The following is a 16,693-nucleotide window of genomic DNA, read 5'->3' as shown; positions in this document are numbered from 1 at the left end:
CATCCATTTTACTACCGCTTATTCCCCACCCCAAACCCCCCACCCAACCCCCCCACCCCCTCGGGGTTTCGGGGGGCGCGAGTGGCTATCCCAGCTACAATTGGGCGGAAGGCAGGGGTACACCCTGGACAAGTCGCCACCTCATCGCCGGGCCAACACAGATAGACAGATAGACAGACAACATTCACACTCAAATTCACACACTAGGGCCAATTTAGTGTTGCCAATCAACCTATCCCCAGGTGCATGTCTTTGGAAGTGGGAGGAACCCACCCAGTCACGGGGAGAACATGCAAACTCACACAGAAAGATCCCGAGCCCGGGATTGAACCCGGGACTACTATGACCTTCGTATTGAGAGGCAGACGCACTAACCCAGACATGGGAAAACTACGGCTGCGGGCCGTATACGGCCTGTTGAACGTTTTAATCCGGCCCGCGGAAACTGTCAAAATAATTGAAAAAATAAAATAAATTAAAAAAAATAATATATATATATATATTTTTTTTTTAATTATTATTATTATTATTTTTTTAATTTATTTATTTTTTTTACAAAATATCTTATCAATGTTAAGGCTTCTGCCTCCTGTATGCGTTTTCAGCGCTTGACTAATATTAAGGAGAAGCTACCCATCAAATGATATTAAATTACATTTCATATTATTATCGTCGGTAAACCTCGTTCGTTTTACCATATCCCTGTAACACTGCGTTTCCCCACTACATGGCGCTCATTGACCCTTTTGGCCTGTGGGATATTACTCCCTTGATTGATTGAAACTTTTATTAGTAGATTGCACAGTTCAGTACATATTCCGTGTAATTGACCACTAAATGGTAACACCCCAATAAGTTTTTCAACTTGTTTAAGTCGGGTTCCACGTTAATCAATTCTTTTTAGTTTTGTCCCGTGGTGTGTGTGTGTGTATGTGTATATATATATATATCTATCCATCCATCCATTTTCTATATATATAATCTCCATCCATCCATCCATTTTCTACCGCTTATTCCCTTTTGGGGTCACGGGGGGCGCTGGCGCCTATCTCAGCTACAATCGGGCGGAAGGCGGCGTACACCCTGGACAAGTCGCCACCTCATCGAAGGGCCAACACAGATAGACAGACAACATTCACACTCTAGGGCCAATTTACATATATATATATATATATCCATCCATCCATCCATTCTCTACCGCTTATTCCCTTTTGGGGTCACGGGGGGCGCTGGCGCCTATCTCAGCTACAATCGGGCGGAAGGCGGCGTACACCCTGGACAAGTCGCCACCTCATCGAAGGGCCAACACAGATAGACAGACAACATTCACACTCTAGGGCCACTTTACATATATATATATATATATATATATATATATATATATATATATATATATATATATATATATATATATATATATATATATATATATATATATATATATATATAAATATAAATAAACTATTTTGCTCAGTTTCACTTTAACACAAGTCAAGCAAACTATGTCTGCTATCGGGGACAACCAATGGGATCGTTGTACGTCAGCCAATCACATTTGCGCATGCATGACGTTCCCAGCACGGTTGTGTGATTTCGGTGGTGTTGCCAAAATTGTGTAGTCACCCCACGGAAAAGGTCTGCTTTCATTCATTAAAGCGCAGTTTAAAGTTTTATTTTGTGCTAAATCCACACTAACGGCTTCACAATGGTAAGAACCCTACACATTGTATTGTGTGTTGCAATAGGTTGAAACGTGAATGCACTCCTACCGGTCGCTAGAGCTTGGCTTATGCTAATGCTAGCATCTTTAGCATGTTTTAACATGAAGCGTTGCCGATAATTGATGTAAACGAGTGTAGTTGTAGAAATGCATGATAATGTGTATAAACATCTCTTAAAGCAATTATAAAATTGCTTAAACTGAGTAAAAGCTGCACTATTAGCATGTAGTTCACGAGCCGCTATGTCATTGTTAGCTTAGCAGTGCATTGCGTGAGTGTTGTAAAAGCCTGCGTGGATATTATTGCGTAAATAATAACAATACAATCTCTTTACCTAATTTTTATTTGTAACATAGTGGTGCCTTTTGACTTGAGAAATTATGAAATGTTTACGTTTGTTACTACGAAATGGGTCCCTACTTGTCACTTCCTGATTTACTGATAAGTATGATCTGGTTGCGCATGCGCTACATTTGCAAACACAACATAATGCGGGTATTTGACATTATCAGTAGATACTTTGGTTGAATATTTTATTAAAATAAGATTAAAATGCATGTGTTTTTGAAAAAAAATGGATTCACGGAGCAGAAGTCGACGACTTTTCGCGCAAACGGACCCGCCAGTGACCGCCCAAAAAAAAAAAAAAGTGTTTTCGGTGCTCACGTCAAGTACAATAAATGTTTCAATTACTTGAATGAACACAATGTTACCAAGTAAATATTTTCAATATTTTATAAATCCTGTTTATTTGTTTCCTAAGACAGTAGAGTGCGTGGGGTTTTTTTTGTATGTGAAATAACATTTATTGTTTGTTCTTTTGTCTAAATGTCGTATAGATTGAGTTACAGATAGAGATGTCCGATAACATCGGTAGTCCGATATTATCGGCCGATAAATGCTTTAAAGTGTATTCATGGAAATTAACTGTTTTGGTTTCAAAGTTATCGGTATTGGTTTAAAAAATATATGACTTTTTTAAAAACCGCTGTGTACACGGACATAGGGAGAAGTACAGAGCGAATTAACCCTTACAGGCACTGCCTTTTGACACACACAAGCGAATGCAAGGCGTGCTTGGTGAACAGCCATACAGGTCACGCTGAGGTTGGCCGTACAAACAACTTTGACAGTGTTACAAATATGCGCCACACTGTGAACCCACACCAAACAAGAATGACAAACACATTTCAGGAGAACATCTGCACCGTAACACAACATAAACACAACAGAATACCCAGAATCCCTTGCAGCACTAACTGTTCCGGAAGACTACAATATACACCACCCCCGCTACCCCCTACTCCCCTGTCCCCAACCCAACCCCGCCCACCTCGACCTCCTCGTGCATGTCCCAAATTCCAAGCTGCTGTTCTGAGGCATGTTAAAAAAAATAATGCACTTTGTGCACTTTGTGACTTCAATAATAAATATGGCAGTGCCTTGTTGGCATTTTTTTCCATAACTTGAGTTGATTTATTTTGGAAAACCTTGTTACATTGTTTAATGCATCCAGTGGGGCATCACAACAAAATTACGCATAATATTGTATTAATTCCACGACTGTATATAGCAGTATTGGTTGATATCGGTATAGGTAATTAAGAGTTGGACAATATCGGAATACCGGATACCGGCAAAAAAGCCATTAACGGACATCTGTAGTCACAGACCATCTTCAAACCCCCTTCTGATCCGACCGTTTTGTGGGTAGTCCTATTTACGTGCCTCCACTTCAACAGCGTCCTCTCCTCATCAGCCATGTTGTAGTTGTTAGTGCTTCTATATCAAGTCTAGGGCTGCAACTAACAATTTATTTGATAATCGATTATCTGTCAATTATTACTTCGATTAATCGATTAATAGTCGGATAAAAGAGACAAACTACATTTCTATCCTTTCCAATACTTTATTTAAAAAAAATAGCATACTGGCACCATGTCCTTTCGACTTGCCAAATAAAACAAGGAAAATGTTACAAAAATGTTATTTTTTTATAAGTGCACCATTGTCTTGCACAATAGCAATAATTTTGCTAAGGGGAATTTCAAACCTGGCTAGTACCTATTCCAACCATTCTGCAATGTTGGATGCTGAATGTCTTTCCTCTAGTGGTCGTAAGGCAGATTGACTTCATGTTCCATTCATCTCCAATGTAATGCCATGTATTGCCAAGGTAGGCTTCCGTGTCTACACTTGTCCACACATCAGTAGTGAGAGCAATTTTGCTCTGGGTGGCTTTTATGTCAGTCTACACTGCATGGAATGTCCGCTCGTACTTCCTCTCCATCAGAATAAGTACTTTAGGCTACCTTTGAATAGTAGCATGAAATATTCCAGCACCTTCATAACGTTTAGTTATACTAAAGCGTCCCTCAAGTCTAAATAGATTTATATAGCTCTATTGGGCCCGGCTACATTGATCCATTATGAAACCAACCTGAGATTTTTCTGTCCGTTACGTTTATTTCCAAATTGGTAAACATGCGTTTTTGCTCTCAAAACGGAGTCAAATGTGCCGGAGACACATTATCAGCCCCGCGTTGCAACAAAGACATAACGTTAACGTTACTCACAAAAAAGCTGAACCTATGAATGCCTGTTGCGACTCAAAACAACACAGAAAATGAAGACATCACGCTATCCAAAACGTTCCTAACACTCTGAAAGTTAATACACAACAGTTGCTGCTGCGCTTCCTTAAAAATAAATCTCCTTGTTAACAAAAGATTAAAAACACAAAAAGACGTACACAAGCCATCAATATACTCGGACTATGGACTATGGACTTAAAAAAGTTACGTACCGTGAGTTCTTCTCTTCATTCATGGCTCCTCTTCAGGTGCAGCCGAAGCAATGTTGTCCTTCCGTGCCACGCAAGGTCCAGCTGCACATTTTGCAGGAAACTGTCTTCTTTGAAGTCTTAAAATTAAAGTGTTCCGACCCTTTTGACGACTTAGGTCGTACACTTTTCTCCATTGAAGCAATAACCTCGAGATATTTCTCTGCTGAACTCTCCGTACTGTTTCCCTCCGCCATTTTTCGAATGTTTCCAGGCAAGGAGACAACATGGTCATGTGAGCTGCACATGACACATCATTGGCTGGCTCACTGCCACCACATGAGACGTAGCCTCAGCGCCGCCCTGGCGCTTTTTTGTACTGTTTTTGTACTTATTTTGATTATTGTTTTTCAGCTGTTTGTAAATGTTGCAGTTTATAAAGAAAGGTTTAGGGAAGGAGAAAAAAAAAAGAGCCTCAGCGCATGCGCATTGCATACATCCAACGAATCGATGACTAAATTATTCGCCAACTATTTTTATAATCGATTTTAATCGATTAGTTGTTGCAGCCCTAAACAAGTCTTTTGACAGATACAAGTTAGAACCATACGCTATTTTTTAATAGAAATGGCAATAGCGAAGGGTGCATGTACAATAAGAGGATAGAGAAAAAGTCAGACTACAATGGTGAATTTTCGCAAAGCATTTGGGGTAAAGCTTTACTAGGGTTGTACAGTATACCGGTACTAGTATAGTATTGCGGTACTAATAATTGAAAAGTACCGGTTTCTGGGCCTGACGGTGCGTCGTCACGTCGTGGCATTGCTGGTTTTAAGAATAGAGGAGCATGTTCGCCAGCACACAATCATGGAGTCCACTCAAGCAGACACGGTGTGTAGACAGAAAAGAGAGAACGGACGCATTTTGGCCTAAAAACTGACGATAAAGGTGACGCTATAACACTGAAACAGCCTCAGGAAATGGTGCTTTAAGACACAGCTAGTTAGCTAGCAGCGAACATCTATTCGCCGTTTTAGCTACTACGCAATGTTGAATCTCTAAGCCTCACCTCCATGGCGACAAATTAACTGAGTTTCTTACAAGTATCACCCCTGCTGGACGAGGAATAGCTAAAAATGCTTCACTACACACCGTAGGAGGATACAATAGCTCACCGGCGTCACAAAAGCTAGCGCGCATGAACGTCAACAAATCCCATGAGTGGATCTACACCTGACATCCACTGAAATGATACCAGGTACTATAGCGTATTTAGTCAATACTACTATGATTACATCAATATTTTTTATCGTCACCAAATCTTTTTTCCTTTTTTTTTAAAATTCATATTATATTTATTAACTCAGTAAATACGTCCTTTGACACATGAAGACTTTGAATATGACCAGTGTATGCTCCTGTAACTACTTGGTATCGGATTGTTACCTAAATTTTTAGTATCATCCAAAACTAATGTAAAGCATCCAAACCATAGAAGAATAAGTGATTATTACATTTTAACATAAGTGTAGATGGAACATGTTAAAACAGGAAGTAAGCAGAAATTAACAGTAAATGAACAAGTAGATTAATAATTATTTTTTATAGCTTGTCCTTTTATAATTTAGATAAAATAATAGAATGAGAAATTACACAATATATTACTGCCTACGTCAGCAGACAAATTATGAGCCTTTGTTTGTTTACTTACTACTAAAAGACAAGTATGTTCACTATTTTATTTAAGGACAAAATTGTCCTTCGATTGCAATAAGATACATGTGTTCAATATACTGTAAGATTTGTTGTTAAAATAAAGCCGATAATTAAATTTTTTGTGGTTCCTTTTAATTAGAAATGTATCAATGTATCGAATACATATGTTACTTAGGTACCAGTACCAAAATATTGGTATGGGGACAACCTTAATCTACCAGATATGGAGTTATCTGCTAACGTCACCAATGGGAAAATTCCAAATAACTTGATCAAATAACTTGATTGTAATAAGTATGAAGGAAGGCAGGATTGTTTTATAAATGTATAATGTAACATTTTCGGGACTTGTGCAGTTCCCAAATACACAAGAGCTTATGGGTAAGAAAAGTGGGTTTTGCATAATAGATCCCTTTTAAAATAATGAACCTCTCCATACAGTCTATTATGTCATATAACGGAGGGGCCGTTATGGCCATGCGGGGGAAGAACTGTGTGGCCATTGCATCGGACCGGAGGTTTGGCATTCAAGCTCAGACGGTCACAACGGATTTCCAGAAGATCTTTCCCATGGGCGAGCGACTCTACATTGGTCTAGCTGGGCTGGCCACAGACGTCCAGACAGTGTAAGTGTGTGTAACTTGATTTTCTACCTCTTAAGTCATCCTCACACTAACACGGATAGTGATTGCTGTTGTTGATCCACACAAAGATCCCAGAGGCTTAAATTCCGATTGAATCTGTATGAGTTGAAGGAGGGGCGCCAGATCAAACCCAAGACCTTCATGAGCATGGTGTCCAACCTACTGTATGAAAAAAGGTGAACGCTGTTCACTGATCAACTTCAGGATTCGTGTTGGATTCAGGGGCCTGACACGATTGTTCCCTTATTGTAGGTTTGGGCCGTACTACATTGAGCCTGTCATTGCCGGACTCAATCCAAAAACCTCAGAGCCGTTCATCTGCTCCCTGGATTTGATTGGCTGTCCAATGGTGACGGAGGACTTTGTTGTGAGCGGGACTTGCTCGGAGCAGATGTACGGCATGTGCGAATCTTTGTGGGAGCCAAACATGGTGAGTAGTGTGTCCTCTGCCAGTAATCAATAGGGGCGTCTCCGTCAAATATTTATATTGGATATTGGTCCAACGGCCGCAAAAAACCCAGTATGGAATTATATGGGCTCGCTTGTAAAATGTCTGCTGTAATATATCTTGCAAATATATCTGACCAAATTGATAATATAGTTTGAGATCAACAAAATACATGACTAGTGTATATACACATAGTACATACTATAGTGCAGTGGTTCTTAACCTTGTTAGAGGTACTGAACCCCACCAATTTCATATGCGCATCCACCAAACCCATCTTTAGTGAAAAATAAAATGTTTTTTCAAATTCAAGACAAAGTTATATGATTTTTTTTACTGGTGCATAAAATGAACCGTGCATGAACAAAACCAACACAGTGCATGAACTCGTAACAAATTACACACCTGCAAATCAGTTTGGGTTCTGCTGTTGCCGTATCCCTAATATGCCGATAGGGAGAAGTTTTTATGTACACGATGAGTCGGGTGTGGCTTGAGTGGAGGCTCCACCGAACCCCTGAGGCCGACTCACCGAACCCCTAGGGTTCGATCGAACCCTCGTTAAAGGGGAACATTATCACAATTTCAAAAGGGTTAAAAACAATAAAAATCAGTTCCCAGTGGCTTGTTGTATTTTTTGAATTTTTTTTCAAAATTTTACCGGTCTCGGAATATCCCTAAATAAAGCTTTAAAGTGCCTTATTTTCGGCTCTCTGCGAAGACACTGGCCATTCCCTGTGACGTCACACAGTGCTGCCAATGTAAACAAACAATGGGAATACCACAGCAAGATATAGTGACATTAGCTCGGATTCAAACTCGGATTTCAGCGATTTAAGCGATTCAACAGATTACGCATGTATTGAAACAGATGGTTGGAGTATGAAAATATTGAAGAAGAAACTGAAGCTATTGAGCGAATAGCTATTGACGCTATTCATAGCCATAGCATGGCCGAATAGCTGCGTTAGCATCGCCGGTAAAATGTGTGGACCAAACGATCAGGACTTTCGCATCTTTTGACACTGGAGCAACTTAAATCCGTCGATTGGTAAGTGTTTTTTTCGCATTAAATGTGGGTGGAAGGAAACGTAATATAGTGGCAAATGCATCTCCAGGTTATCCATACATCTCTGTTCCATGTCTACTTTAGCACCGCCGGTAAATAGCATGTTAGCATTGATTAGTGTAGCATGTTAGCATCGATTAGCTGGCAGTCAAAATCAACAAAACTCACCTTTGTGATTTCGTTGATTGTCGTTGCAAATGCATCTGGAGGTTATCCATACATCTTTGTGCCATGTCTGCTTTAGCATCGCCGGTCAAATGTGGAGACACTCTGGCACATTCAATGGGGGTCTGGCGGCAGACACTTTCGCATCTTCGGGCCAGTGGTGCAACTTGAATCCCTCCCTGTTATTGTTGTTACACCCTCCGACAACACACCGTCGAGGCATGATGTCTCCAAGGTTCCAAAAAATAGTCAAAAAAACGGAAAATAACAGAGCTGAGACCCGGTGTTTGTAATGTGTTGAAAATGAAAATGGTGGGTGTGTTACCTCGGCGACGTCACATTCTGACGTCATCGCTTCCAGCGCGATAAACAGAAAGGCGTTTAATTCGCCAAAATTCACCAATTTAGAGTTCGGAAATCGGTTAAAAAAATAGATGGTCTTTTTTCTACACCATCAAGGTATATATTGACACTTACATAGGTCTTGTGATAATGTTCCCCTTTAAGAACCACTGCTATAGTGTCTTTATTGTCATTGTAATTATTCCAGCACATCCACTGAATTTACTACTGTTACTACTACTTTTATCATTGTTATACTACTATACACACATCCATTGAAACTACCGGTGTTACTCCCACTTTTGCTGTTAGTACTACTACCAGTGTTATTACTACTATTACTGTTACTACTACTACCAGTGCTATAATTGGTACTATACTACTCTACACATCCACCGAAACTACTACTGTTACTACCATGAATTGATTAACATGGACCCCAACTTAAATAAGTTGAAAAACTTATTCGGGTGTTACCATTTAGTGGTCAGTTGTACGGAATACTGTATGTACTGAACTGTGCAATCTACTAATAAAAGTTTCAATCAATCAATCAATACTACTTCTACCAGTGTTACTCCCACTAATACTCTTATTACTACTACTATTGTTACGAAACTACTATCCACACATCCACCAAAACTACTGTTACTACTTCTACCAGTGTTACTCTCATTTATACTCTTATTACTACTACTATTGTTATTACTACTTCTACCAGTGTTACGCTCACTTATACTCTTATTACTACTACTATTCGTTAGTATACTACTATCCACACATCCACCGAAAGTACTACTGTTACTACTTCTACCAGTGTTACTCCCACTAATACTCTTATCACTGCTGCTATAGTTACTAACTACTATCCACACATCCACCAAAACTACTACTGTTACTACTTCTACCAGTGTTACTCCCAATAATACTCTTATCACTACTGCTATTGTTACTATACTACTATACACACATCCACCGACACTACTAGTTACTACTTCTACCAGTGTTACTCCCACTAATACTCCTATTACTACTACTATTGTTACTATCCTGCTATCCACACATCCACCGAAACTACTAATGTTACTGCTTCTACCAGTGTTACTCCCACTAATACTCTTATTACTACTACTATTGTTACTATACTACTATCCACACATCCACCAAAACTACTGTTACTACTTCTACCAGTGTTACTCTCACTTATACTCTTATTACTACTACTATTGTTAATATACTACTATCCACACATCCACTGAAACTACTACTGTTACTACTTCTACCATTATTACTCCCACTAATACTCTTATTATTACTACTACTATTGTTACCATACTACTATCCACACATCCACCAAACTACTACTGTTACTACTTCTACCAGTGTTACTTCCAATAATACTCTTATTATTACTACTACTACTGTTACTATACTACTATCCACACATCCACCGAAACTACTACTGTTACTACTTCTACCAGTGTTACTCCCACTAATATTCTTATAACTACTACAATTGTTACTATACTACTATCCACACATCCACCGAAACTACTACTGTTACTACTTCTACCAGTGTTACTCCCACTAATATTCTTATAACTACTACAATTGTTACTATACTACTATCCACACATCCACCGAAACTACTACTGTTACTAATTCTAACAGTAGCCCACTAATACTCTTATTGCTACTATTGTTACTATACTGCTATCCACACATACCCACTAAAACTACTACCAATGTTACTTCTACTTCCAGTGTTTCTTCAACCTCTGTTACAAGCACTACTGTTACTACAAGTCGTATTGTTATTACTACTTATGTTACTACTATTGCAGTGCACTCTGTGCAGTACAAAGATTAACGTGATACTCTTCTGTGAAAATATTACATCCTCAAAAAGTACTGTAAATTAATAATTGTTTTAAATAAACGAATACAAGTAAAATGCAAAGTCTGAAAATATTATTTATTCCAATCCTGCACAGTTGCTATTATTTACATTGTTTTATGCATTTTATTATGTAATTGTTTAATTTGTGTGATATCTTGCATATTTGATAGTTTTATATTGTGCATATTCAATAGTGAGGGCTGTATGGTTGAGTTAGAAGCTTAGATAAACAAACGTTTGTTGTATTTGTTTGTACACAGGAGCCAGAAGATTTGTTTGAGACCATCTCACAGGCTATGCTTAATGCCGTCGACCGCGACGCGGTGTCTGGCATGGGTGTTGTTGTACACGTTATGTAAGTACTTTGTTTTACTAACTTATTACTTTGTGTACACGGTACACCTAAAGTAACTATGCAGTATGTTCACTAACTTACTATTGTATTTTTTGGACCATAGAGCGCACCGGATTAAAAGGTGCACTGGCGATGAGCCGGTCTAGTCAGGTCTATTTTTGTACAAAAGACGCACCGGATTATAAGGCGCATTAAAGTGGTCATGTTAGAATTTGATTTCTAAATTGAAAACACTTATTTGTGGTCCACATAACATGCAATGGTGGTTCATAGATTATGTTTTACAGATCATCTTCAAGTCGCTTTCTGAGCGTCTCTTCAGGATGCGCTGTTTTGTGGGCGGTCTTATTTACAGCGTCTTCTACCTGTCATCTGTGTTGTAGCGGTGTAGCGTGCAAGGACGGGAGTGAAAGAAGGGTCAAAAGATGGGGCTAACTGTTTTAATGACATTCAGACTTCACTTGAATCAATAACGGCGCAGCATCTCCTCATCCGTGGTTCACTACTGCAACATCCATGCTGGAAATGTGTCCCGTGAAAAAACGTCCGACCAGAACCCTCGAATAACTAAAGTTCCTTGGGTGAATAATGTGAACTCACTACACCGGTATGTTTTAGCGCTTTCATGGCGAGTTTACTGACAGATATAAGTAAGAACTTTACACTACTTTATATTAGAAATGGCAACAGCGGAAGATAGTGAAAAAGAAGAAGCTTATTACTACGGTGTCACCACGGACTACAATGGCGGACTCACACACATTTTCAGGACTTACGCAGATCCCAAATACACAAAGCAGGTACCAGATGGTAAAAAAAGTTGGTTTTGCATAATATTAGAAAACAAAACATCTGCTAATAGGTGCTATTTGGCGGTCCTTAAACACACACCATAATAATACTCGTATGTTTAAAGCGCCGACATACCAAGTGGCGCAGCTTCACAGCTTACCGAAGTCGTACTAAACACATTTTGACAGATTTTTGAGCGCCGTGTGTAATGTTCTATATTCTCAATGGAACATTTAAAGTGTTGGTGTTGTTTACTGGTGTCATCTTGCAGTTTACACGTATCTCTTATGTGTGACCGCCATCTACTGGTCACACTTATTATCACACCATGTACCAAATAAAATTGCTTCGAGGTCGGTAAGCACAACCACAATTATTCCGTACATTAGTTGCACCGGGTTATAAGGCGCACTTTCGATTTTTGAGAAAATGAAAGGATTTTAAGTGCGCCTTATATTCCAAAAATATGGTACTAAGTCTTTTGGCTTTACTACTTGGCATCTCGTGACATTTTATTTTTGTGCTGCTTGTTTGACATGACTGTAATGAGGTACATTGGTATTTTCAAACATTATGTAAACATTTCTCCTCTCTGAGCTGCAACCTTATCGTGGTAGAGGAGTTTGCGTGTCCCAATGATCCTAGGAGCTATGTTGTCCGGGGGCATAAAGCCCCCTGGTAGGGTCTCCCAAGGCAAACAGGTTCTAGGTGAGGGATCAGACAAAGAGCAGCTCGAAGACCTTTATGAAGATGAAAAACCATGGACCCAGATTTCCCTCGCCCGGACGCGGGTCACCGGGGCCCCCCTCTGGAGCCAGGCCCGGAGGTGGGGCACGATGGCGAGCGCCTGGTGGCCGGGCCTGTTCCCATGGGGCCCGGCCGGGCACAGCCCGAAGAGGCAACGTGGGTCCACCCTCCAATGGGCTCACCACCCATAGCAGGGGCCATAGAGGTCGGGTGCATTGTGAGCTGGGCGACAGCCGAAGGCAGGGCACTTGGCGGTCCGATCCTCGGCTACAGAAGCTAGCTCTTGGGACGTGGAACGTCACGTCACTGGGGGGGAAGGAGCCTGAGCTAGTGCGCGAAGTCGAGAAATTCCGGCTGGATATAGTTGGACTCACTTCGACGCACAGCAAGGGCTCTGGAACCACTTCTCTCGAGAGGGATTGGACCCTCTTCCACTCTGGCGTTGCCGGCAGTGAGAGGCGACGGGCTGGGGTGGCAATTCTTGTTTCCCCCCGGCTCAAAGCCTGTACGTTGGAGTTCAACCCGGTGGACGAAAGGGTAGCCTCCCTCCGCCTTCGGGTGGGGGGACGGGTCCTGACTATTGTTTGTGCTTATGCACCAAACAGCAGTTCAGAGTACCCACCCTTTTTGGGAACACTCGAGGGAGTACTGGAAAGTGCTCCCCCGGGTGATTCCCTTGTCCTACTGGGAGACTTCAACGCTCACGTTGGCAACGACAGTGAAACCTGGAGAGGCGTGATTGGGAAGAATGGCCGCCCGGATCTGAACCCGAGTGGTGTTTTGTTATTGGACTTTTGTGCTCGTCACAGTTTGTCGATAACAAACACCATGTTCAAACATAAGGGTGTCCATATGTGCACTTGGCACCAGGACACCCTAGGCCGCAGTTCCATGATCGACTTTGTAGTTGTGTCATCGGATTTGCGGCCTCATGTTTTGGACACTCGGGTGAAGAGAGGGGCGGAGCTTTCTACCGATCACCACCTGGTGGTGAGTTGGCTGCGATGGTGGGGGAGGATGCCGGACAGACCTGGGAGGCCCAAACGCATTGTGAGGGTCTGCTGGGAACGTCTGGCAGAGTCTCCTGTCAGACAAAGTTTCAATTCCCACCTCCGGAAGAACTTTGAACATGTCACGAGGGAGGTGCTGGACATTGAGTCCGAGTGGACCATGTTCCGCACCTCTATTGTCGAGGCGGCAGATCGGAGCTGTGGCCGCAAGGTAGTTGGTGCCTGTCGGGGCGGCAATCCTAAAACCCCTTGGTGGACACCAGCGGTGAGGGATGCCGTCAAGCTGAAGAAGGAGTCCTATCGGGTCCTTTTGGCTCATAGGACTCCGGAGGCAGTGGACAGGTACCGACAGGCCAAGCGGTGTGCAGCTTCAGCGGTCGCGGAGGCAAAAACTCGGACATGGGAAGAGTTCGGGGAAGCCATGGAAAACGACTTCCGGACGGCTTCGAAGCGATTCTGGACCACCGTCCGCCGCCTCAGGAAGGGGAAGCAGTGCACTATCAACACCGTGTATGGTGCGGATGGTGTTCTGCTGACCTCGACTGCGGATGTTGTGGATAGGTGGAAGGAATACTTCGAAGACCTCCTCAATCCCACCAACACGTCTTCCTATGAGGAAGCAGTGCCTGGGGAATCTGTGGTGGACTCTCCTATTTCTGGGACTGAGGTCGCTGAGGTAGTTAAAAAGCTCCTCGGTGGCAAGGCCCCAGGGGTGGACGAGATCCGCCCGGAGTTCCTTAAGGCTCTGGATGCTGTGGGGCTGTCTTGGTTGACAAGACTTTGCAGCATCGCGTGGACATCGGGGGCGGTACCTCTGGATTGGCAGACCGGGGTGGTGGTTCCTCTCTTTAAGAAGGGGGACCGGAGGGTGTGTTCCAACTATCGTGGGATCACACTCCTCAGCCTTCCCGGTAAGGTTTATTCAGGTGTACTGGACAGGAGGCTACGTCGGATAGTCGAACCTCGGATTCAGGAGGAACAGTGTGGTTTTCGTCCTGGTCGTGGAACTGTGGACCAGCTCTATACTCTCGGCAGGGTTCTTGAGGGTGCATGGGAGTTTGCCCAACCAGTCTACATGTGCTTTGTGGACTTGGAGAAGGCATTCGACCGTGTCCCTCGGGAAGTCCTGTGGGGAGTGCTCAGAGAGTATGGGGTATCGGACTGTCTTATTGTGGCGGTCCGTTCCCTGTACGATCAGTGCCAGAGCTTGGTTCGCATTGCCGGCAGTAAGTCGAACACATTTCCAGTGAGGGTTGGACTCCGCCAAGGCTGTCCTTTGTCACCGATTCTGTTCATAACTTTTATGGACAGAATTTCTAGGCGCAGTCAAGGCGTTGAGGGGTTCCGGTTTGGTAACCGCAGGATTAGGTCTCTGCTTTTTGCAGATGATGTGGTCCTGATGGCTTCATCTGACCGGGATCTTCAGCTCTCGCTGGATCGGTTCGCAGCCGAGTGTGAAGCGACCGGAATGAGAATCAGCACCTCCAAATCCGAGTCCATGGTTCTCGCCCGGAAAAGGGTGGAGTGCCATCTCCGGGTTGGGGAGGAGACCCTGCCCCAAGTGGAGGAGTTCAAGTACCTAGGAGTCTTGTTCACGAGTGAGGGAAGAGTGGATCGTGAGATCGATAGGCGGATCGGTGCGGCGTCTTCAGTAATGCGGACGTTGTACCGATCCGTTGTGGTGAAGAAGGAGCTGAGCCGGAAGGCAAAGCTCTCAATTTACTGGTCGATCTACGTTCCCATCCTCACCTATGGTCATGAGCTTTGGGTCATGACCGAAAGGATAAGATCACGGGTACAAGCGGCCGAAATGAGTTTCCTCCGCCGTGTGGCGGGGCTCTCCCTTAGAGATAGGGTGAGAAGCTCTGCCATCCGGGAGGAACTCTAAGTAAAGCCGCTGCTCCTCCACATGGAGAGGAGCCAGATGAGGTGGTTCGGGCATCTGGTCAGGATGCCACCCGAACGCCTCCCTAGGGAGGTGTTTAGGGCACGTCCAACCGGTAGGAGGCCACGGGGAAGACCCAGGACACGTTGGGAAGACTATGTCTCCCGGCTGGCCTGGGAACGCCTCGGGATCCCCCGGGAAGAGCTAGACGAAGTGGCTGGGGAGAGGGAAGTCTGGGTTTCCCTGCTTGGGCTGTTGCCCCCGCGACCCGACCTCGGATAAGCGGAAGATGATGGATGGATGTAAACATTTTTCAAAATGGTGTCTGTGAATATCGTCTATCAAGTAATGAGTCACTACAAGCACGAATTTCCATCTAACGAGAACTAGTGAAGGAAAAAACATCTGATATGCAGGACATTAGCTTAATGTTAACCATGTCGCTTGTGGGAATAGTTGCATGAATGACCGTTGACCTCTTCTCTCTGCTAGTGAGAAAGACAAGATCACCACCAGAACTTTGAAGGCCAGGATGGATTAACTCAACACCGAATGTCTTTGTATGAAAACAACACTTGTATGGATTTTTCTCGCAATTGTTCAATAAATACTCACCTTGAAACACTTTGTGTCTGATTGGGACATAATCACAATGTGTGTCAGACTTCCAGGACGGTTGATGCGAGTTCTTGCTACAGGAAATGACAATTTTCAAGCACAACCTCAATGAGATCCTGCAGTGTTTACTTTTAAAGAGGCGAGAGTTGTGGCAGGACAAATCAATGTCCCCGGTTGACAAGAACATCAATGAGCTTGAGCAACCTCCATATTCACCCTACAGGACTGAGTTTTTTTTCCTCTTTGACTCAAAGGGGTCATCAAGGGCATTGTTTCTTAACCACAGTTAAGGGGCTTTTGTAAAGTTAACATTTTAAAGTGCTTTTTTTTTCTCAATAGTGAGATGGCTTGAATCCAGTTCAGAATGTCTAAAACTAACTACAGCTCAAATGGTTTGTTTCACATGGATATCAGCTAACCTAACATGGAACATTTCACTCGACACAGACTCATGACGTCATCAAAGCTCACCTTTTAGCATTCACACACAGCAACATTT

General features: G+C 42.8%; 1 protein-coding gene across 1 annotated transcript; it reads left to right on the top strand.

Moving 5' to 3' along the window:
- The first annotated feature begins 1,548 nt into the window (after positions 1–1,548).
- psmb3 (proteasome 20S subunit beta 3) lies at positions 1,549–16,198 on the top strand. Its single transcript, XM_061908152.1, has 6 exons — positions 1,549–1,708; positions 6,661–6,845; positions 6,932–7,039; positions 7,116–7,293; positions 11,048–11,142; positions 16,069–16,198. Exons 1-6 carry the CDS (start codon positions 1,706–1,708, stop codon positions 16,115–16,117), a joined length of 618 nt encoding a protein of 205 aa, XP_061764136.1. The 5' UTR covers positions 1,549–1,705; the 3' UTR covers positions 16,118–16,198.
- Positions 16,199–16,693: the final 495 nt, after the last annotated feature.

This window comes from Nerophis ophidion, linkage group LG01 (assembly GCF_033978795.1).
Source record: "Nerophis ophidion isolate RoL-2023_Sa linkage group LG01, RoL_Noph_v1.0, whole genome shotgun sequence".
Classification (NCBI taxonomy): Eukaryota; Metazoa; Chordata; class Actinopteri; order Syngnathiformes; family Syngnathidae; genus Nerophis; species Nerophis ophidion.
The sequence above is the reverse complement of the archived record's forward strand: the minus strand, read 5'-3'. Positions and strand labels throughout refer to the sequence as shown.

Coding starts and splice junctions, on each gene's coding strand:
- psmb3 (XM_061908152.1), top strand. Junction 6,846..6,931: donor GCCACAGACGTCCAGACAGT/GTAAGTGTGTGT, acceptor ATCCACACAAAG/ATCCCAGAGGCTTAAATTCC. Junction 7,040..7,115: donor AACCTACTGTATGAAAAAAG/GTGAACGCTGTT, acceptor CCCTTATTGTAG/GTTTGGGCCGTACTACATTG.